The 24,986-nt window shown below is 36.8% G+C and overlaps 1 protein-coding gene across 1 annotated transcript in view; it reads right to left on the bottom strand.

Moving 5' to 3' along the window:
* Nucleotides 1–3,175: 3,175 nt before the first annotated feature.
* ppm1lb (protein phosphatase, Mg2+/Mn2+ dependent, 1Lb) overlaps nucleotides 3,176–24,986 on the bottom strand; it is a 66,175-nt gene continuing 44,364 nt past the window's right edge. Inside the window, exons 2-4 of the mRNA XM_059331331.1 lie at nucleotides 24,345–24,561; nucleotides 7,111–7,272; nucleotides 3,176–3,906 (exon numbers count right to left, since the gene is read on the bottom strand). Coding sequence (XP_059187314.1) covers nucleotides 3,566–3,906; nucleotides 7,111–7,272; nucleotides 24,345–24,561 — 720 coding nt within the window. The 3' untranslated portion in view covers nucleotides 3,176–3,565. The remainder of the gene's footprint in view (nucleotides 3,907–7,110; nucleotides 7,273–24,344; nucleotides 24,562–24,986) is intronic.

Below are 24,986 nucleotides of genomic sequence, written 5' to 3'. Positions count from 1 at the left end.
ACTGTCTGCTGTCAGTTTATGTACACACCAGCAGTGGTCCCTCCCCCTGCTCAGATGGGAATTCCTCTTGTCCCTGCGTAGCTTTCAGTAAACCTATTTATATCCAAAGTGACGGTGCATCCAACTGCATCCAGTTCTCTGGTTACCAGAGTCACATCACCTGCTGCAGAGCATCAGGGGACAGGAAGTCCATGTTTGGTGCAGCAGGAAGATTGTGTTTCTTCCTGACTGGATGTCCCGTAATCATGACATCACAGGGACATTTTTCGTAGATAATTACCATAATTACTGACCCTGAGCTGATGGGTAGATGTAGATTTATCAACAGACTACATGGCAAAATGTCTTCTGAACCTGCAGCTAGAAACCTTTCTGCTTCTTGGAATGTTTTATTTAGTATGTCAAGATATGCACAAACATAAAACACAATGTGAATTACTGTGATACACTATATAATCTCACAATATAGCACTACAATGTGAGCCATGTGATCAATTGTAAAAAAAAATAATAATTAAAAGAAATAGTAAAATAACAACAAATATAACAGGAATACCTTTAAAGATCATATTTGTCAGCATCATATTTAATTTCTAAAGCTGACTGATTTCTTATTTGCTTGTCCCTAATTATATTAATAATGTGGGACCATTTAACTCTCGTGCATCTCGAAGGACATTATTGGCTTTTTGATTTGTATTGTTTTCAATCATTTTTAGTTGTTTTTAGGTTAATGCATATGGCACACATTATGGAAGGGTATAGAGATTATTCTCAATGTTATTATTCAGGATTCAGGCAATTTATTTATTGACTGGTATGATATGATTAAACTTGGATATACCAGAGAATCATAACAGCCCTTCTGTCCATAACATAACATAACATAACATAACATAACATAACATAACATAACATAACATCTACGTGGACAGCTGTTCTTGTGAGCAGCCAGCAGGGGGCACCGGCTGACTCTTCATGAGTTAAGAGTCATTGTTCATTGTTTATTCTCTTTTGCTGTAAACATATAAACCATGCCCGAGAACAAGCTCTCGTACTATTTAATGTGAATACTAATGCCTTTGTTTAGTGCCTTCTTATATCTTCTTTATGTCTATGTTGTTATCTCTATGCTATATCCATGACTTACTTTTAACCCTTTATCAGGTGAAGAACTATATTTGGTAACTTCAGGTAATATTTCCAGAAAAAAGTTGCAAATTTACTAGATTAAAGTGTCAAATCTACAAGAAAAAAAGTTGCAGATTTAAGAGATTTAAAGTGGCAAATCTGTGCGAAAAAGTCACAGATTTAAGAGAAAAAAGTGAGATTTTTTTTTTTTTTTCTCGCAGATTCACCACTTTAAATCTCATAAATCTGCATGTTTTTTTCATGTAGATTTGCCGCTTTAATCTTGTAAACATTTTTCTCAAAATATTACCCCCCTCCCCCGGGTCCGTATGTTTTTTTTTTTTACACATTCTGGCTGTATGTAATATCCTCCAGTATTCTCTAGGGTTGAAATTTGGAATTTGTAAGTATTTTAAGGGTTGATGGATGTTTTCTTAAAGAAAAAAAAAACACAGGCACATAGAAAATGATCATTTATCATTTTAATGTTACCTTTTTGATTTACATTTTAAAATTTCTGAATTCTTTTTATTTTTTTTTACTGTTTATTAAAGTCAACAAAAACAAGTACAAATGCCACATAAACACTCTGTAAGGTACATTATCAAGGAAGAATGTGAACTGAAAAAGCACAAACAAACAGTTTTATCTGATATATATCTCTGAAGTTAAACAGGCGCATCGCTCTCTTCATTGCTGTATAAACAGTGGAGGGATATGATACATATGATTCTAACATGAGGACAATATGTACATTCATCTTACAGTTCATCTCTTGGAGACATTTCATTTCAACGATGGTATTCTACATGTGAGTTAACACGGTCTGACTCCGAGGTCGTGCAGTTTGCATGGCGTGATCGACTGCATTACATTTAAAAACTGAGAAGTTTTGGCAGCAGAATTTATAACAGGAAATGAAGAGTTAAAAAAATAAGGCAACAATAATGAGTTTCATTCAAAGGCTTGTTACATTTTGATTTGCAGTTCGGGGAAATGTCACACGGAGTCTGTCCCGTGGATGTATAAAGACAATTTAAATACAATATAAAGAGATCTGTATCAGGGTGTATATGATTTAACAGATTTAACAGTAAGTTGTCAGTTTAAGTGGTTTAATGCAGATTGTTGTTTATAATAATGTAAGAAAAGTCAGATAAATTAATTATTTGACATGGCAATCTAAATACCCAAATAATATTAAAATTCTAACTGCTAATTGTTTTTTTTTTTTTACTATTTTATATGATAACTTCATTATTATCTTCTTCTTACAAATTTAAATTAACAGTCAAAGTTATTATATGATAGGACAAATTAATAATTAGCAGTTAGAGTCACAATGAGATGTTTTTACATTATCACCACAAGGTATTGCTTTAAAACTTGTAAAGTGAGATTTGGTGTGACAACCTACTTGCTCATCCAACAGTTATTACAGTTTCAGTAGTTTTATGGATTCTGATAAGAGTTGGGATCAAACGTAAAATATATGTAACTTTTTCAACAATCAAAACCAAAAGCAATCATTTGAAGTGAAGACATTCAACGTCTAAACTCTAGAATTGGAGACAAAACACAGAATTTCCAGATCACCGAGTGTGATACGCCCATTGTGAATGACTCTATTACTGTACAATATGAATGGTGATATTTGAACAGGCATGTTATCATTTATTTTGTTCATGTACAGTATAAAGGGAATAAATTCATATTTGCACCAGTGATGTGTGTTTAATCCAGGAAAAAAAACAAAACAACAACCAGTTTTTCAGTGCAGTCACTCGGTCAGTTTACAATTAAATGATGTGGAAACACAAAGTTAGAATATAAAAAAATTAGTGGTATAAACACATAAACACTGAGAGAAAGACATCATCTTTGAAATAATGTGGAAGTGAAACTCCATGCTAGCTTGTATACTTTAAATGTGTCATTATTAGCTAGACAATGAATCGGATGGAACGACTATCACTGTTTCTCTCTCACACACACACACACACACACACACGCACACACACGCGCACACACACACGCACACACACACGCACACACACACGCACACACACACACACACACACACACACACACACACACACACATACACACCTATATATAAATGTGTGCAGACTCACTGGGCGTACCCACAGCTGCACAAAGCTAAATCTGTTTATTTGCATAACAGTGACCCAGTTTGCATTACGTGTCTGCACGATAAGCCTAAATGAAAGACGTTTTCCTACAAGTGTCACTTTCTCAGCAGTAAATTAAAGGAGGAGGGGCGTGGCGCGGTTCGGTGCTAACTTCTGTAAATATCTGTGATAGAAATAGTTCTCGCTTGAAAAAAATGGCGGGCTCAGTTTTTAAATCTTTCCTCTTAAGCCTATTTAACTCTGACTGATATTCAAACATGATATAGATAACTGTGTGTTGTTTACTTCTCGCTGGCCTTGTTTTTGAACTTGACCACCATGACGGTGATGTTGTCGGGGCAACCACGATAGAAAGACTGCAGGACGATGCTCTTGGCGCCAAAATGAGGCTCAGCCAGTCGTTCCCTGATGAAGCGGACCGCTTCCTCGTTGCTGAAGGTGTCCCACAGGCCGTCAGACGCCAGGATCATGAACTCCGGCTGCAGCTTGTTCAGGTCGAACGACATGATGTCGGGATCAGGAATGACCACGTTGAGGTTCTTGAGCGGGTAGTCGCCCAGAGAGCGGGACATGGCCAGGATGCCCTGGACACGCCACGAGCCGTTGAAGCTGATGAAGCCGCCTAAAGGAGGAAGACAGAAGGGAAACGGTTGGAAAGTGTTGAAACAAAGAGCGGGAAGTGAAGAATGTGAGGAAGTGAAGAGGGTAGAGCAACACAAAGGTGGTAGGAAAAGTAGAGGACCAGATGGTTTCTATGTTAGTGCCATTCAATGCACAAGATGGAATTTTTCTGTTGTAAGGGACCTCTCAATCAAAATGATTAAAAAACAAAAAACAAGTTTGGTGGTGTGGTGAGGCAGCGTGGGATCTTGGGAGTTGTCTTGGTTGCAGTCAACTTCTCCTGTTGACATTCATTCAAACTTTGTACCAACTATGAGCCAAATCATCCAGAGGTCTCCTCCTCTCCAAACAAACAAACCCACCGGTAAAAAAAGAATAAGAATAAAGCAGTTCCTGCTTAAAAATCTGTTTTTTGCTGCTAACATTTGCTCAGCCTGTTTCTCTGACTTAAGATCCAGAAGTACACTACCGGTCAAAAGATTTAGAACACCCCAATTTTTCCAGTTTTTTATTGAAATTCAAGCAGTTCAAGTCAAATGAACAGCTTGAAAGGGTCCAAAGGTAAGTGGTGAACTGCCAGAGGTAAATAAAAAAAGGTAAGCTTAACCAAAACTGGAAAATAATGTACATTTCAGAATTATACAAGTAGGCCTTTTTCAGGGAACAAGAAATGGGTTAACAACTTAACTCTATGGAGTCTTGGGCTATTTTGTCCATTTTTGAATTCTTTTCATGTCTTTGTAAGTCATTTTGTGTCTTTTTTTGGTCATTTTGTGTCTTTTTAGTCATTTTGTGTCTTTTGGTGTCTTTTTTTTGTCATTTTGTGCCTTTTTTAGTCCTTTAGTCCAACATAAAATGCGATTTTGAATCTTTTTTTTACTTTCAAAACACTATCATGCTCAATAAAGAATTTTAAATGTTGCTAATGTGCATTCATTTCAGAGTACACTGAGACATTAAACTGCATAATTTTCAATTAAATTCTGGAAAAGTTGGTGTGTTCTAAAACTTTATTAGTGTATATGAACAAAATCCTTCATCCAGTTAAAATCTATAGTTAAAAACCAGAAAACCAAAAAGGTTTATCCTAAAGATGTGGCTTAAAACTTGATCAAAAGTCAATTAATGATGGCTTCTTGCTATCAACCACAATGCTGATGCATGAGCACAGAGTACATGACGCCATTTATATGATGATGCTGCACAACTCAACATAATATAACATAGCTGCAGCTGTTTTAGGATTGTTTTAATGCTGAAAAGTTCAATATTATACCAATAAACTGTGAAATAAAGATTATATTGTTGGTCTGAGCCAACTGGCAGCATGTCTATTGATTTAATAACGATGAGAACACTGTGTTCATATCGAAATGCTAATAATAATATGGATCAGAGCCATCGACATGTCTTCACTCCGCCTGCTCTTCATGCTGATGGAACGCATTTGTTTGTGTTGGATACTCTTTCAATTCATGTCACATCCTGCGTGTTCAGCTGTGTGTCCTCCGAGGCTGCAGCAGATCTGTGAGGAGGGAATTCTACTGGAAATGATAAGACCAAGACTTTCCCTACAGACAGGAAGCCTCCCTCGTTCCTAGTGAGCAGGCCAGAGCCAGGATTTAAAAACACACCGAGGTTGAGGGTTCAGGCTATAAAAAAAATCCCATTATGTGTAACTTTTTATTATAAACTGCACTTAAGTGAGCAAAAATCCTCCAAATCCCAGAGAGAGCAGAGGACGTGACCTCTGAGTCCCCAACATTAACTCCTGCAGCAGCTACTGCCGCTTTAGTTTACTGCTGTGACATCATTGTTGGGAAATGTTAAGTACAAACTACAATTAGAGAGCAGAGGGACATTAGTGGTTGAGGTATTAACTGGAGCAGTTAGCTGCTGAGGGCAGCAGTTACGCTAATAAAGACTAAAGGTTTTTAATCGTCTTCACATAAACGGCTTGTATTTATTACCGCTGCAACAAGGCTCTGACTTTAGTTCACGAGCAAGATTATAGAAAACTGCTGGCCCCATTTTCATCATTTTTCAGTTCGGATTTTCGTTTAAAATTGTGCAACTGGACATTTTGCCTTGGCAGAAGGAGGCAACTTCACGTTTTAAATGCATTTACATCATGATTTAATTAGTTCTCACTCCCAAATACAGTCAGTTTACTGAAACTGCAGCATTTGTCAGGCATCTAGTTCCACAGAGCCAGTTTCAGTGTTTGGGAATGGTTCTTTCTGCTATAGGGGGAAAACATTTTGTTTGTAATTTCATAACCAATCACAATCACAATGGTCACCACTCAGCCCAGGAGGCAGTGACTGGGCCCCTGCAAGGTAAAGTTGATAGCAGAGAAGGTAGAAAGGGAGGAAAATAACTGACTGCATTTAATTTAGCATGTAGGAGTTACAACAGTTTCAAGAAAATCAGGTTTCCCTCATTAATATGTAAATAAATGCAGCAAGTTGAGACTAATCAGATCATCAGCCCAACTTGTGGAGCCTGTGGTGTCAGGATAAAGTTTCTAGCATTAATTGAGGATGTGTTTACAGAGAAACTGACAAACACCTCTGGGATGAGATAATGCTCCTACTATTATAGTGTGGGAGCAGTTTTTATGAGTAAACTAGAAGTCCCTGTGTATGATAATCTATAATTAAAAGATGAAACACCTCCCCATCCTCTCACTGGAGGAAAAACAGCTGGACATAATCTGTAGTATCATTAATGCAAGCGTGTAACATGAATAAGTAAACTGCATGATGCAAATAAACTGTGTCAGGTTTCCTTTAGTACCCAGTGGGGCCACTAGGTGGAGATGTTGGACCGTGTGACGGTGACTCATCTGGCAAAACGCCATCAAACTCTCCTCAGCAGAGAGAGGATGCAGATAGGATGGAGGAGAATTATGCCTTCAAATACACCTTAAACACTGAGCACTGTCTGGCTGCTTTTGATAACACGCTGCTTCAGAAGCAGATTGTGTTATCAGTCACTGGTTTGATGTCAGCAGAGCACAGAGACACAAGATGTGGAAAGAAAGCATAATGGTGCTCAGCTTTGATCATAAGAGGACTTTTTTTATGCTTTCATGACAACAATCTGAGTTTTGATGTTGCCTGGAGTTGTGACTAAAGCTGGTTCTGCTGCTGAGAACAGTTGAAACAGAACCTCAGCTGGTCTGGACTGCAGCTGTTCTCACCAGCCTTCTTGATCCTCTTGCGTTCTTTCAGCTGGTACGGTTTGTGGTCGTGCGACAGAGGAATGGCGTTGCCGTCTTTATCACAGAGGACGCCACGAGAGTCTCCCACGTTGGCCACCGTCAGCTCCTTATCAGACAGCAGCGCCACCAGACACGTCGTACCTGAGACAGGAGGAGGAGAGAGGAGGAGAGGAGGAGGAGAGAGGAGAACAGGAGGAGGAGAGAGGAGGAGCAGGAGGAAGAAGCAGAGGAGAACCAGAATTAGGGTGATTTTCTGCCAATACATATTATAATTAGAGCGGTCACAATATCAGATTTTCACTATAACAATTTTATCGTTATATGAATAGAACAACTGGGGAATAAGTGAAACAAATTCATCTTTAACTTTGTTCATTGTGGGTTTTTTCTTTTCTATTTTTTTATTTACTTTTTATTCGTTTTTTCTTTTTTCTTTTTTTTTAAACATTTGTTTATTGATTTTTCAGTGACAAAACAAAATCAAGAGATGACATTACGAGAGTCAAAACAGTGTCAAGTGTAACAAGTAAAAAAAAAAAATAATAATAAAAATACATAAAATAAAATGAAATCAGATAAGGAATAACTAATAGTAAGAAGAATTACCTAAATAAATAAATAAATAAATAAATAAATAAATAAATAAATAAAATATTAGTTTTTTCTTAGTAACATACACATCAGTGCCAGTGGGCACAAGAACATACAACATAACATAAACATAATATAACGAGGGGAGGATTGTGCATTAAGTAAAACAGCAGTCAACATAAGCACATCATACATAAAAATATAAGGATGCTGCTTGGAAATAGCGAAGTAATTAAAAATAAAATCTTAAAAAGTTAAAAAGTTGTTTTGTGCCTTCTAAATATGGAGTTTTCCCATAATCCTCGTTATACAACATACATTTTAAAAGTTTTTTTTAGTAAGTTTAATATTTTTTACTTTATTTTATTCTAGTTTTATTGCCCTAACCTGTTTTACTCTGTCCTTGATCAATAAAGGAATATCTGATTTGATCTTACAAACAAAACAAGATATTTCAAGACATCACATGAAACTTTGAGAAACTGCAATGGACATTTGTCATGATTTTCTGTTATTTTAAAGAACAAAACTGTCCGATTAATCAACAATGAATATAATCATCATGTGCAGCCCTAATGATCTCTGATCTCTGAGTAGAGCTAAAGGTTAATGTATCAGTTCTGCAGGTGTTTGGTTATCGATCAAAGAAGCTGCTAATCTTAACTGACGCTGGAGGAAAAATCAGCTGACCAAAGCTCTGACGGTTCATCCTTTGGGGGACATGCATGTTTCTACCAGATTTCATGGCGGTCCATCCAATAGTTGCCAAGATGTTTCACTCAAAATATCAAGTATCATCCTCATGGTGGCGCTAGAGGAGAAGTCAGGTAATCACCAAGTCACCATGTGAGAGCAATACATCCAATAATTAATAGATTTTAGTTAAGGAGCAATATTGTTATTCATAAAGCCACACTTTAGTGCTAATGTGGCCAAAATAATGAAACAGTCCTGCTTAAAGATGATGTGGTGGAAGGTTTTATATCATTTTATACCAACCCTAAATATAGTCCCCGTAATTAAAAGCTGCAGTAACCTGAGCCAAACAATCGCCTCCTTTCCTCCTGCACTACAGTGAAACACATGAATCATGTGCAAACATTGCAACAACTCTTTGAAGTAGATTTCCTCCCTGTACCACTCTCTGAAACGCTTTCATTTCTTCTCCTCCTTCCTCTCTTTGTTTAGCTTCCCAGCCAGGCAGAACAGAGTCTGGACTCAGAATCTGAGGTCTATTGTGTGAGATCCAAAGTCCTGCAGAGAAAGAACAGATCTGCCTGCTGGACCATCTGCTCACACAGAGCAGAGACAAAACTGGAGAGAGAGATGGGGACAGAGGAGGGAGGGAGGAGGAGAAAAAGAGGAGAAGAGTCGGGGGTCCTACTGATCTGGACCACCCGGACGGAGAGAGAGAGGGGGGGCAGCAGGAGCACTGGACAGAAAGTCGAGGGTTTCATCTTTATTAGTTAGGTTGCTTTTGTTGTTGTTGTGTTTGCTTCTGTTTTGTTTCTCTCTTCTCTATCTACTTTTGCTTTCCTATTACCTAAATGTGCTTTATATCCTATGAACCTATTGGAGGGGTGGGAATAGGGAACTCACTGTACAACCTGGTCTCACAGAAATCCGTGGAATAGCCACGGAATCGCTCAAATTTCCGTGAAACTGACACGGATTTCGCTACAATGCAAGTTAATGCCAGTCATATCCCGTGGCTATTCCATGGATATTTGTTCCTATTGGTTTGTTCCAAGTCACGTGACTTTCAAGGTTCCGGCGGTCAGAATAAAAAACATGGCGGACAGTTCTCTCATTTTTAGTGAAAAAATTAATATTTTGACTTAGTTTCTGCATAAAAATGGATTTTGATCACATTTCTAGCGAGAAAATATATGTTTTATTTTCTAAATATTCACTCAGTGAATGTACATAATCACTTTGTATGTTGGAATAGCCACGGGATATGACTGTCATTAACTTGCATTGTAGCGAAATCCGTGTCAGTTTCACGGAAATTTGAGTGATTCCGTGGCTATTTCACGGATTCCTGTGAGACCATGTTGCACTGTATCAACATATTTGCTAAAAACTACACTTGTACATTTTTGGAGATGTACGGGTATGTGTAAATTGAAGTAATGTGCATATGTTCTGTATTTTTCATCTCTGTTGGATCAAAACTGTAAAAACCAATAAAACATATTTACAAAAAAAATAAAATAAAGTAGAGGGTTTCAGTGTAAAATGCCTCAGGAGGTAGCGGGAAGACGAACACAAAGCTGGTTTAAATAATAACCTGATAACTTCTGAGACTTCCTTTACAGTTTCACATCTCACTGTGATGCTGATTAGGGCCTTAAAAGAATATCACGATATTTCCGGCTATTTTTGCGATAACGATATTCTTGACGATATTGCAAAATACTTAAAAATATATAGAAAATATGTTGGTTTTTTTTAGTCTGTATAAATAAATAAAAATCCAAAATGTAGTGTGAAGTGCAAATCTCAACAGTTGCCAAATACAAAAAAATTTACTCTAGACTCTTGAGTATGAGAAAATAATAAAAATAACCATTTAGGGATTAAGGGATTAATGAAATTTTGTGAAGGAGAATATAGGTTCTTGTATGTTTTATTTAAGGCATCTTATTTTGACAGTCTTCTTGTAAGTTCTGTGGTGGATTCTGTTAACACACCGTGCTCTTATTTTGAAAGCTGCATGTGTTTAGCGACAGGGAGTAAGTAGCTTTTTGTGATTAAAACAACTTTAACCACTACATCAAGAAGTAGGAATGTTGCCAATATCATGATATGCATTTTTTTAACCATAAAAAAAATATACCGATATTATCGTGAACGATACGATATGGCACACCCCTAATGCTGATTGACATTTGATGTCTCAGGTGGATTAAATAAATCCATCTCCATCATAAAGGGTCCTTCCAATCAGGGAACAGTTACTCTAAACCTGACTCAGTCTCAGTATCTGGGCGGGGCGATTCATCAAGTTTTATTCTTAATTGTGATTTTGGCTTCCAACGATTATGAAAACAAGATAATCGAGATGAAACTTATTGTGCTGCAGGCTACAGTGATGCTCCCTTGTTTCATCTTCTGCCTGTTTTCACTAAGTTTCTGACTGGAATAAGCTGAATAACTGCAGAACAACATACTTTATGTACTTTATTTTGGCCATTTTTTATTTATGATTTTTATATAATATTTATTTAAATGTGTATATCTTTACACATTGTAATTATTATTATTATTTTTACATTTATTATATTTCTCTTTTTGTAAATTTTTTTTAGTTTTTCAGGATTTAAAGTTAAAGAAGCTGTTAAAAAAACGCTTTTCTTAATTTTTTTAAGTTAATTATTTTTTATATTACTTAAATGTGTGTGTATCATTATTATCATCATTGTTTTCATTATTTTACATATCTATTTTTAAGCATTTTCTTTTTTTTCGTAGATATTTGTTTTTCAGTATTAGCTTCTCTTAAAAAGCCAAATAAATGCACAATGTTTCTGAAGTTAATGAGTAATTGTGATGTCAACATTGGCCAAAATAATCATTTTTTGGCTGTAATCAAGCAGCTCTGCTCTGTATGCCAGTAATGAGAACTACAATCAGCAGTGGATGCAGATGAAATGAAGAGTATGAGTTGAGGAGGAGCAAAGAGAAAGAGAGAGATATGAGAAAAAGAAAGAGAAAAGAGATTACTTCTCAGCAGGAAGATAATTTTATTACTCCCATTTATAGCTTGGGGTGAGAAAAAAGTGATAAACAGGGGAGAGCCACAGAATAACTATGAGAAAGAGCAGCAGCTGGAAGCGAGACCATCATGAATGAAGTGAATATTGATGCCACTTAATTGTAAACGACTCACTAAATCTTTTACACAGTTTGTGAAAAATCCATTTCTATTAGTTTCATCATTGTATGCATCCCTAATCCTGCAGCTCAGCCTATAGCTGCTGCACTGTGCCATGCTGTCCAGCTAATTATCCTTATCTCCATCCCATGGCGCTGCAGATAATGGACTGAGGAGCCTTGCTAGCACACCCTTCCCCAATTAGCCCAGCCATGCCAAGCACACGTTCAGCATTCCCCATTAAAACGGCCCCGTGGCCTGCATGCACCCCGCGCTCACGCTAATTATTGGCTTAGCTTGGCGAGGCACACCTTCAACACTCCAACAAGATTAACATCTCCACCCCCAGTTATCTCCCACTCCAATCTGTATCATTGTCCTGATTCACTCTCTCTGTTAGCAGAAACTCTGGAGAATATAAGTGTCCATAAAGCAGCAGATACATCCCATGGATTTATGTTCTTAACCCAGCTGCTTGGCATTTAGGTGAAAAATGAGGGGGCAGACTGCCATCAGCCTGCTCACCCCGGCTCATCGTCTTAAAGCCTTTCTCAAAAACTCTACCTGCCCATTAGTCCACCCACAACATGAGTTTTGTCCCCTAAGAGCTGCCATCTCGTCTTATCTGCCCTCCCTGGACCTGCTCTGTTAACATTTACAGCGATGCTATTTTTAGCATTTTGCGCTGCATAAAGCATTTTAAACTGCTTTATAATGTCTGTGCAGCGCTCTGGATTTGCATACTATGTCACTATGAAGCTTGGTACTATCTCTGCTTTCTATAATGCATCGTTTTTACCCCATTCATTCCTTTCTATCCCAAATAACTAGCTGCCTCGGGGCCAGCCTCAGACTTTTTTTTGAAGCCTTATGTGAGATTTTGCTTTGGGCTCCTGAACCAATTATTTCTCTAGACTGTTTCTGGTTGCTTTTTGCAATTCATATGATACAAAATAGATAGTAGATGATTATTTATCATGAACTGCTGTCTGTGGCAGCCAGTATGATTTGACTGGCCTATGAAGCATGCATGATGGTTTCGGCAACCTTTTGGCTCAGGAAGTGGTTTAAAAGAGTAATCGACCAATTTTAGCATTGCAAAATTTAGCACTCCTATACCTCGTGGGACTCCTGATGGACAGTGTTTAACACTTAAATGGCCCAGATTAAAACCATTATGTCCTAAAAGTTGTAAAGTTCACTAAAAGTTATTTTTCTGTCTTCTGTTCATGTGAATGAGCCGGAGACTGATTGGATGGATGGAGGCGGGGCTTAAGGAAACACTCGTGTGCTTGCTCTAAGGGCCCAAATATGCAGAAGAAACCTGCAGGAACCTGGAGACAACATTACAGGTGAGATGGGGTATTTATGCTAGTAGCGCCTTGTGTAGCCTGGAGCTGAAATGATCAGGCTACAGGACAGGTGAGCTCATTTCCTTCCAACTCCACACCCACACACAGATTTTTACCTTTTTTTACTTGCTGGTTGAACTATTTTTTACTCCCTAAGACTTTAAAGTGAGCAGGGTTACCCCCCTTTAAGATAATAAGTCTCCTTTATCTCCTCATAACCACCTAGGTGCAGAAAAATAAAAATGCTCCGTGCCTGGTGTCTTTACAAAACTACTCTACTCTCTACTTTACACACACAAAAAAAAGTTCTTCATGCAGAGGTCAGGCAGCCAGAGCACAACATTAAACTTGCAAAGGTTTGGAATTTTCTTGACACGATAGATAATTTATCACAATGTAAATCCTCTCAATCTAATGCTCCTGCAGTCATGCAGGCTCCAGAAACTCATCAGGCATCGGCAGTTTAAAAGTCAGCTGCCAAAAACCGTTGCAATGATGAGCTGCGTTATATTTATTTATTTATTTCTTACTATATTTCTATAGCACCTCTCAAAACCAGGGTTACAAGGTGCTTTAAAAAGTACATTATCATATCATAAAATATGTGTAAGAACGTTAGAAATATATAGTAACAGTTAAAAACAGTTAAAAGTTTGGACACACATTTTCATTCAATGGTTTTTCTTCATATTATATTCACCTTCTGTCATTCTCTCAGTCAGATTCATGAGTTCATCACCTGGAAGGTTTTCAACTAACTAAGGTGTGTCTCTAGGAATGTGTGAGTCCATCATAAAAGTCATCTTAAAACCTATTTTTATTCCTTGGCTTTTAACCAGCATGAGACTCTGCTCTTGTTTTTAGTGTTTTATGGTTTGCTTTTATTTATTGTTTTTTAAATTGTCTTTTAACCCTATAAAGCCTGAACCATGAAACAATTGCCAGAAAATTCTATTTATGTTTATTGAACCTGCTAACCCAAAAAACAAACAAAAAAAATTAATATCAATTTGCATGTATGAATTCTAATTTGCATCATATTTGATACACCGGGTGTTTTCGTGCAACTTTTAAAAATTTTTAACCAATTAATCTTTGACTTTCCTTTCAAAATTTTTCTCAAACATACAAAATATTTTTTTTCCAAATAACACAACATCATACATCTGCTGATATGAAGTTTTCATGCCGCAATGATGGATCCACCAGTGGAACCTGCAAATTATTTGGGCTACATCTGGTGTTTATATAATTTTTTCTTCAACACATGTATACATCAGGTTTTTCAAGAAAAAAAAAAAAGTCACACTGATGATTTAGAGGTCTCAAAAACGTGTGTATCAAATATGATACACTTGGCTTTATAGGGTTAAAAAGCAATGAATCTATTTATTTTAGTGTTTATTTCCTGTTTTATTTATTTTATTGTCTCTTGTTCTGATTGTTTATGTACAGCACTTTGTTGCGGCTGTCGTTGTTTTAAAGTGCTTTACAAATAAAGTTGAGTTGAGTTGAATGAAAGCAAACGGTGGCTACTTTGAAGAATCTAGAATATAAAACATATTCTGATTAGTTGAACACTTTTTTTGTTTACTACATGATTCCACATGTGTTCCATCATAGTTTTGATGTCTATATTATTAATCAACAATGTAGAAGATTTAATAAAAATAAAGAAAAACATTGAATGACGAGGTGTGTTCAAATTTTTGACTGGTATTCTAAATGGGATATTCTTCTTCTTCTTTAATCTTTTTGTGTCTTTTGTCACTAGCATCTTTTACTCTCCTATATGTCAGTCTGTTGGTCCACAGTTTGTCCTAAAATACAGTATTAGTATGATCAAGGCATATTTTTTTATTCCACACTGACAGTGGGCACTAAACTTTCGGTTTTTAAAGAAACAGATGCTTCGTCTCTATTTCAGTCACATAAGACTCAGACAGTTTTGTCTCATTATGATGAAAATGACTGGATGGAGTCACCAGGTCACCTTTTGATCAGGTTGCTGTAGCTTCAAAGCCAAAACAAAGGCATCTATTCTAATGAATGACTGAAACGCATCAGATAAACTGAGTTAGTTAAGAACTGTTCGAAGCAGTCCATAGTTACTACACTCAAAAAAATAATTAAGCCAAAAATGTGGACTTTATGTAATTTAATTACATGTCAATTTTCCATGTAATTTTGTTCCATACTTTGAATTTAAAAGGTCAAATTAAATGCAATGTTTTCCTTTCATTTAAAAGTAACATAAATAAATTAAATAACGTTAATGCAAATTACATAAACTTAATGTGTAAATTTACTTAAAGTTTATGTATACTTTTACATAAACCTTATGAGTTTCTTTATTAACATTAAGCACCAAATTGGGGCAACAGATTACTGTTTAGGGAACACATATTCAACATTAATAAGTTGATTATTAGCATGCAAATAAGTAACATATTGGCTCTTAATGAGTCATTATTAAGTAGTTATTAATGCCTTATTCTACATGGCCTTATTATACAACCAGTGAGACATTAACTAAGAGTTTTCCCTCAATAACCTCAGAATTATTGCTTATTAGTAGTAAGTAAGGAAGGTTTTTTATATGAGTTATGATCTTAATAAGCTTTACTTCGTATGGACTTCATAAGTCTCTTTAACTTTATATGTAATATTGAATGAACTCATAAGGTTTATGTAAAAGTATACGTAAATTTTAAGTAAATCTACACATTAAGTTTATGTAGAAATTTGCATTAACGTTATTTAATTTATCTATATTACTTTTTAATGAAAGAAAAACATTGCATTTAATTTGACCTTTTACATTCAATGTATGGAACAAAATTACATGGAAAATTTACATGTAATTAAATTACATAAAGTCCACATTTTTGGCTTAATAATTTTTTTGAGTGTATAGTGATCAACAGAAAAATGACTGTATGATAACATTATACATAAGTGGAGCTGTGAGAACAGCGTTCGTGTTATTTGGCGCCAAACGCTTCAACAAACAAAACAAACTAAAGGAGGAAACACAAAGAATGTTTGCAGCAGTTTGTTCAAACTCTTCAGCATGAACAAACATTTAGTGAAAGGGGAAAGGAATGTAAAGTGTTTTTAAGTCATCAGACACTTCACTGAGAGAAACAACAGTCCAAACAATGATTAACATTATTGGAGTTGGAGTTGAAAAATGAAATGACTCATAGCAAAAACAAAACCACGACAACGACCACGTCAACATTCAGCTAAAAATAAACATGACAGCAAACAAATGCAAAGCTTAGAACAGCAGAAAGTGAACGACTATTTAAATGGTATTTAACTACACTGAGCTGCACTCTGAAGACGGTTTTTGTGAACATTTATATTGGCTTTGGCTCTTAAAGAAAACCTGATGAACTTTCTACATTTCATATAGTTATTATAGTGGTAAGATACATTATCTTGCAATACAATATCAATAGTCTGGCACCAGTAATATAAATACTTTCTGTAGAATGACTGAGGCAGAAATATTTCCTTCCTTCCTGCAGATATTTGATTTCTAAAAAGGTTCTGCTTTCTGGGACTTTCACCTTTTGCCAGTTTGACATTGAAATGATGCTGCATGTGTTCATGTTGCGTGTGACAGTTCACCCCACAATAAAAAATGTTCTTACCTTGCTATTTATGAGTCTGAGTTGCCAAATTATGCAAGAAAGAAAATACATGAAGCTGCTTGCAACAAGATCGGTGGATAATATTAAGTAAACATGTCATGATATCTGGAAAGATATATTACTGTTGAGTTTTTTAAATGCAGATTTGGTGCTTTGAACACCACAAGCAAGTTGACAAATAGTTCCGTTATATTGGAGAAAAGGCAGACATCATCTCCAACACTCCCACCAAAACTATCTAGGTTATTAAACAGTATTACAGGTAAGAGGAAAAATATGGATTTTTGATCTTGGGGTGAACTGGCCTTCATGTCCACACATTCTCTCATAGTTTACATCACCTGTCTATGAAACATAAATCACTCCATAATGTAGTGAATAATACAGTAAACATACACTGCAAAAAAGCCAACTTGTATTTTTTGGCCTTAAACAGTGATTTAAGTTGGTAAAACTTGGAAATATAAATGATTGACATTTAGGGCAATAATGTAAGTTAGCACAACAAAGGAAGCCAGTTGTCTGCTCAAAAACAAGTTGGTGAGTTGTTGTTACTTATATCTTTAAGTTGGGGTTCACAACAAGGGACAATAGTTCTGATAACTCTTATTTCTTTGTTGGGAAATTCGGTCATTAGCGAAAGCTAGCGGCTAACTGATGCTAGCGGTTAAGTGATGCTAGTGGCTAACTGATGCTAGCGGCGCTGCTTGTTACAGCTACAAGAGTAGCCATTAGCGTATCAATGCTAACTCAAAATTGTGGTCGCAACATTAGCTGACATTTCATAGCAGCGTTACAATCGTGCCAATTCAGCACATTGCAGAAGTTAGTAGAAGTAAGGATTAAAAGTTATTACAATGTAAAATTATAAGTTAGTACAACTTACAGTTGAGTTGACAAAAATCTGAATTCAGAGTTGAGCAAACTCAAAAACCAAACTTTAAATATTGAGTTTAATTGTCCGACTTAAAATTTTATCGACGTTTGTTGGCTTGAAATTTTGAGTTCACCCAACTTTTCTTTTTTTGCAGTATGTCTAATTGCTGCTTTTCAATGTATTTATTTTGCATTTTTAAGAGGTATCTTTTCTCTTCTGAATAATTGATGATAAAAATCTTCTCCCCAAAATATTCCTGCACATATTTCCATGAAGTAATGTAAAAAAAATGTCCGAACCTTTCCTTCCTGTTGCTCTGTATTGCTGCTTGCTATAACTTCAGATTATTGGACTAATGCACAACTGGGTGCTGTTGTGTTTCTGCGTGGGTGCCAATGTGTGCTGAGATGTGCCACGCAGCTACATAAAGGTTAGGACTAACAGAATACCACAGCGCATTAAGGAGACTGTTTCCATAATAGACTCTAAGCTCCTGGCCATTCCCTCAAAGTCCCATCTCCCTTATCTTTCTTTCAAGCGCTTTTGTTGGCTGATAAACAACAGAGGGATGAATGAACAAGGGGATAAATCTGATACGCTGTTGTCCGGGGGACTGGGAGCTGAATCGAGTGTCTCTCTCTATATTCCCTCTCTCTTCCTCCCCTGCCAGCTTAATTTAGGCCCTGATTGCAAGAGAAAGCAGGGAGCTGTGCAGCCTAAATGATGCGATTGTTGAATCAGATACCGGGACAAGAATGCACAACAATTACCTGATCAGCAGATCCCCCGAGACGCTGACAAGAGATAGGACAAATACTGCAGCAAATTCAATCCCTGACCGTCTAATGCTCGGATTAGACAACGCGGGAGGATTTTCATTGTAATGGAGCTCCACTGTACGTTTATCTATAAGCTCAGTGTCAGACCTTCTTGCTGTGCTGCCCAAATAAAGGGATAATAGAAATATAAAGGGATAAGAAAAAAGATATGGACAGATCTTTGGAGCCTGCATGCAACAGGTCACGTAGCTTAGGAACAGGATCAGGAGGGGGATTTACCCGAGAGGAGGAAAAGATCAGGAAGTATAAAACAGGATGAAGAGGTTGAGAGAAAGTAAAAGGTGAGGCAGCTGCAGCATATCAAGCTTTCTGTTCAGGTTGTGATGAGCTGTCGCTGGGCTCTGGAGATTGAATTCTTCTCTCCGACAATCAGTGTATCATATGAGCCATCGTTCTCTAGAGCAGTAGTTCTCAACCTTTTTGAGTCGTGACCCCCAATTTAACATGCATGTTGTCCGCGACCCCCGCTCACTGAACAGAATCTCACAGTTCAGATCATACAAACACAGTTGATACAACACATTTTGGACAAATAATGAAGCACAAAAAAGAAACCAGATGACCAAAAAAAGACACAAAATGACCAAAAAAAACCAAAATGACCACAAAAGACACAAATTGACCACAAAATGGCCAGAAAAGACACAAAATGGCCAGAAAAGACACAAAATGACCAAAAAAGACACAAAATGACCAAAAAAAGACACAAAATGACCAAAAAAAAAGACACAAATTGACCACAAAATGATAAAAAAGACACAAAAAAAGACATAAAATTACCAAAAAAAAGACAAAATGTCTTAAAAAAAGACATAAAATGACCAAAAAAAGACACAAAATGTCTTAAAAAAAAGACAGAAAATGACCAAAAAAAGGAAACAAAATGACCATAAAAGACATTAAATGACCAGAGGAATAAAACACATGAACACTTTAACACAGTGGAGACAGAGCTGACTTCCAAAATGATTTGGCGACCCCCAGAAATCATCTCAAGACCCCAATTGGGGTCCCGACCCCAAGGTTGAGAATAGCTGGACTAGAGGATGTGAGGACTTCTCAATGCTCTTTTCATACCAATAACCTTCCACCAAGCACAATGTGAGTCACATGTCAGCTGTCTGTGGAGCCTCAGTCACAACCTGCTCAGCCGGCCCGTTTGACTCCTTCTCTGTCGGACTAGCTACTGAACTACAAAACTTTTATGACACCAACAAAGTGCTTCAACACTATGGAGTTTCAGTCTCAGTGATGAAGTCTGCAGCAAGCTTGTGCCCAGATCCAATTATGCTGGTGATTGGCTATTGTTACACATTGTAGGGGAAAACACGATGTTACACCCAGAGACAGGGCTCACGTTGGTTTTGTTGAATTGTTTTCAAGACCTGCAACACAACACATTTGATTGAACACGCTGCAATAAGAAGAATGGACTAAATTCATCCTGCTTTCAGCATTTATCCTGGACAGCTCGCCAGACTATTGCAGGTCTGACACATAGAGACGGACAATCACGCTCTCATTCACTCCTATGGGCAATTTAGAGTCACCAATTAAACCTAAGTGCATGTTTTTGGACTGTGGGAAGCCGGAGGAACCAGAGAGAACATTCAAACTCCATACAGAAGAGCTGCAGGCTGAAGATAACATGAAGCCAACATGTTTAATCACTACATGGCTGTTTGCTTAAATTAGAGTTATCGTTAAAGGTACTGTGTGAACTTAAACTTGGATTTATATAACATTAGATATTGTTTGTGTTTGTTTAGCTTTTGGCCATAGATAGCTAGCTGAATTAAAACCTGATGCATTAAGATTAACATTAACTGATCAAAATGAAAAGGACAATGCTGCAGTCTCCACCTGAGATTTAAAAGGTTTGGTGTTTTTTTTCCTTCCCCAAAAAAGACTCCATGGCAGAGGTAAGCAGTTGGCCAATAGATTCTGGGTTATCTTTAAGTCCAAATCACTTTTTATATCAGCAATAACAATACAACTGTCCTGTTGTTGCAGCTGGTGATCTAAAGTCAATTAAAAGGGAACGAGGTAAACTGCTGAGTGTAAAACGCCAAGGAGCTAAAAAAAAATAAAACTCAAGATTTATACTGTCATGTGTAAGGTAACTTTATAAATTGGGTATGAAAAAAAAGGTTTATTTCTGGAGCCGGTATCAAAGTCAAGGCATCAGTAATGTAAATAACCCTTCTGTTTAGAGTTTCATTGTGTTCGCAGAATCTCAACAAATAACTTGGTGAGCATAAGATGGTTACTATAATTTATATGTACGATGAGGAAAACTTTAATGCTTTAAATGCCAGATTGTTTGAAACTGGAATATACCTTTACAGACTCTGTAACTCTGTATTTTTCTCTCATTCCTCCCATATATACTCATATATATATATATATATATATATATACACACACTCACATATGCTTCTAGTTGAGCTGAGAGTTAGTTTAATCTGAGGCACCGGAAGGAAAAGTGACATTCCCACAGGAGCGCTGAGCTCCATCAGGAGGTCACAACAGTTAGTCCATGTAATCATTTCATAATCACTATTTCAACTCTCTTGCCTGCATGTTCAATAAACCAATAATGTGTCCGCCATAGAAACAGAAAGATTCATCTCCAGTGTCGGTGCTCTTGACCTCCTCTAATTTCTCCCTTTAGTCTAGATGTTAAATGAACAGGGCTGGAGGAGAAACCACATGAAACTCATTACTCTGCTGCTCCTCCTCTACTCCTACTGACTCTCTGTTATAAACCTATTTTCCTTTGTTTTAGTCTTAAAAACAAGGCTGTCATGGACTCCAGAACACACACTGCAAAAAAAAAGAAATGTTGGGTGAACTCAAAATTTCAAGGCAACAAACTTCCATAAAATTTTAAGTTGGACAATTAAACTAAATATTTTAAGTTTTGTTTTTGAGTTTGCTCAACTCTGAATTCAGATTTTTGTCAACTCAACTTTAAGTTGTACTAATTTATAATTTAACATTGTAATAACTTTTAATCCTTACTTTTGCTAAGTTCTGCAATTTGAAGATTGTAACGCCGCTATGAAATGTCAGCTAATGTTGCAACCACAATTTTGAGTTAGCATTGATACGCTAATGGCTACTCTTGTAGCTGTAACAAGCAGCGCCGCTAGCATCAGTTAGCCGCTAGCATCAGTTAGCCGCTAGCTTTCGCTAATGACCGAATTTCACCGCTTTCCCGCATTTCCCAACAAAGAAATAAGAGTTATCAGAACTATTGTCCCTTGTTGTGAACCCCAACTTAAAGATATAAGTAACAACAACTCACCAACTTGTTTTTGAGCAGACAACTGGCTTCCTTTGTTGTGCTAACTTACATTATTGCCCTAAATGTCAATAATTTATATTTCCAAGTTTTACCAACTTAAATCACTGTTTTAGGCCAAAAAATACAAGTTGGCTTTTTTTGCAGTGCATACGTTGATGAATAAAGTCCTAATGGCTCTATATTGCACTGTTTGGTCTGTTTGGGGACTTTTTGTTCTCTTCTTCTCTCCCCAAAGGTTTGTTTCGGTTCATTCAGATTGAACCTTTTCATCACTCTTTGTACCAGTGTTCTGTCTCCTCCCCCGCTTTCTGCTGGTCCCTTTCCTGTCTTCCCACTTTATCGTCCTCCGTTCATTTCGCCTGTCGCCCTCTCGTCCCTCTCCACTGTACAGCTCCTACTGGTACCATGTTCTCCTTCCCTCTGACCCCTACACTACCTCTTTCCATCCATCACTCTCTCTCTGGTGTCACCGCTCCCTCCCTGCATCTCTCCAGAGATAATTACTACAAGCCTTGTGAAGATCAGCTTGTATTTAAACAGCTGAATAAGCAAGGCCTGAGGGTGCTGACAGTCACTGTTCAACAACAGTCAGAGTAGAAAATAATAGTTTGCGTGCAGCTTTATAGGGGACATTCAAGAACAAGAACAACGCCCCGGACTTACTGCTGCTTCTTTCTTATTGTGTCCCCAGTAATGAGCAGCACTTATGGTTTAAATCCATCTGTATGTGGCCTCTGCTCTCTATTGTGGCCACGCATTCAAGTTGATATATTGTATGCATACACTAAGATGACTGCTAGTTAATGAACCAGTGTTGTATCCAGACACACCAAAGCACACTTGAATATATCATGCAGTGGTGGTATTCAGTGGTGTTGTGAAATGCGGGAAAGCGGTGAAATTCGGTCATTAGCGAAAGCTAGCGGCTAAGTGATGCTAGTGGCTAACTTATGCTAGCGGCGCTGCTTATTACAGCTACAAAAGTAGCCATATTTTTGCATGCATACACTTGAATATATCATGCAGTGGTGGTATTCAGATCTCTTACTTAAAGTAAATAATACTGTGTTCTTGTTAGCTTGGAATGAGCCCTTCTTATTTACACTGCAAAAAAGCCAACTTGTATTTTTTGGCCTAAAACAGTGATTTAAGTTGGTAAAACTTGGAAATATAAATTATTGACATTTAGGGCAATAATGTAAGTTAGCACAACAAAGGAAGCCAGTTGTCTGCTCAAAAACAAGTTGGTGAGTTGTTGTTACTTATATCTTTAAGTTGGGGTTCACAACAAGGGACAATAGTTCTGATAACTCTTATTTCTTTGTTGGGAAATGCGGGAAAGCAGTGAAATACGATCATTAGCGAAAGCTAGCGGCTAACTGATGCTAGCGGCGCTGCTTGTTACAGCTACAAGAGTAGCCATATTTTTGCATGCAAACACTTGAATATATCCTGCAGTGGTGGTATTCAGATCTCTTACTTAAAGTAAATAATATAAACAACACTGAGAAATAAGTAAAAGTCCTGCATTCAAAACTACTTCAGTGGAAGTACAACATGATCAGCTTCAAAATGTACTTAAAGTATCAAAAGTAAAAGTGCTTGTTGTGCAGATTTTTTTTTTTTTTGTTCCAAATATATTATTAGATTATTTGTATGAATGCATTTATGTAAGCAGCATTTAGGCTTATTTTTTTACTTAATATACTGTTATGAGGTTTAATTTAAAAAAATGTCTGATCACTTTAAATTTACTAACTTAAAGTCACTAAAGCGGCCAACTAAATGTAGTGGAGTAAAAGTAAAAAGTTACATAAAAGAGAAATTCTCAAATTAAGTACACATATCTAAAAAAAAATTATACTTAAGTACAATACTAGAGTAAATGCACTAAATTACATCACACCAGTAGTTCTCAACCTTTTTGAGTCGCGACCCCCAATTTAACATGCATGTTGTCTGTGACCCCCGCTCACTGAACAGAATCTCACACGCACAGTTCAGATCACACAAAAAACAAACAAAAAAGGAAACAAAATGATCAAAAAAAAACACAAAATGACCAGAAAAAAACACAAAATGCCCTGAAAAGACAGAAAATGACCCGAAAAGACACAAAATGATCAAAAAAGACAAAATGACCAAAAAAAGACACAAATTGACCACAAAATGATAAAAAAAGACACAAAATGATGAAAACTCACAAAAAAAGACAAAAAATGACCAAAAAAAACCCACAAAATGACCAAAAAAAGGAAACAAAATGATAAAAAAAGACACAAAATGACCCGAAAAGACACAAAATGACCAAAAAAAAGACACAAAATGACCAAAAAAAGACACAAATTGACCAAAAAAGACAAAAAATGACTAAAAAACCCCAGAAAATGACCAAAAAAAGGAAACAAAATGATAAAAAAAGACACAAATTGACCAAAAAAGACAACAAATGACTAAAAAACCCACAAAATGACCAAAAAAACAAACATTAAATGACCAAAAAGACTAAAATACATGAATACTTTAACACAGTGGAGACAGAGCTGACTTCCAAAATGATTTGTTGACCCCCAGAAATCATCTTGCGACCCCAATTGGGGTCCCGACCCCAAGGTTGAGAATAGCTGCATTACCCCACTGATTTGATGTATATAGTGTGTAAAACATTTTTTTTTACAGTTTGTATTAAAACAAATCTATACCTGCTTCATTGTAAGTGGCGGAGAGCTTGTCCAGCATTTCTCTGTCCAGGTTGAGGATCTGCTGCTCCAGGATGGAGGGGTAGGACAGCCCGCCTCGCTCCTTCTTCTCATCTTTCTCCTTGTCTTTTTCTCTGTCTCGCTCTCTCTCACGTTCATAAGTCAGCAGCTGCTGGCGGAGCGCCTCGGGCAGGTGGGCCTTGGCAAAGTCAGCAGCCGCCTGTTAATGGAGACAGAAGAAGAGTTAGAGGGCTTGGTCAAAAAAAAAAAAAAAAGATATTCTGACCTACACATGAGTGGTTTTCTTTTTAAACTGAATCATGTCAACAAGAAAATTAAATCAACAGTTATTTTGATAATGGAATAGTCCTTTAATGAGGCAGTGTTTAGTATTCAGGGGGACCTATTGACAGAAATTATTCATGATTATGTTATATAATCACCTGAAACAAAGAATCACTGTGTTCTTGTTAGCTTGGAATGAGCCCTTCATATCTACACTGCAAAAAAGCCAACTTGTATTTTTTGGCCTAAAACAGTGATTTAAGTTGGTAAAACTTGGAAATATAAATTATTGACATTTAGGGCAATAATGTAAGTTAGCACAACAAAGGAAGCCAGTTGTCTGCTCAAAAACAAGTTGGT

Source organism: Centropristis striata, chromosome 4 (assembly GCF_030273125.1).
Source record: "Centropristis striata isolate RG_2023a ecotype Rhode Island chromosome 4, C.striata_1.0, whole genome shotgun sequence".
Lineage (NCBI taxonomy): Eukaryota > Metazoa > Chordata > Actinopteri > Perciformes > Serranidae > Centropristis > Centropristis striata.
Note: the sequence above shows the minus strand (reverse complement) of the source record. Positions and strands in the feature narration are given on the sequence as shown.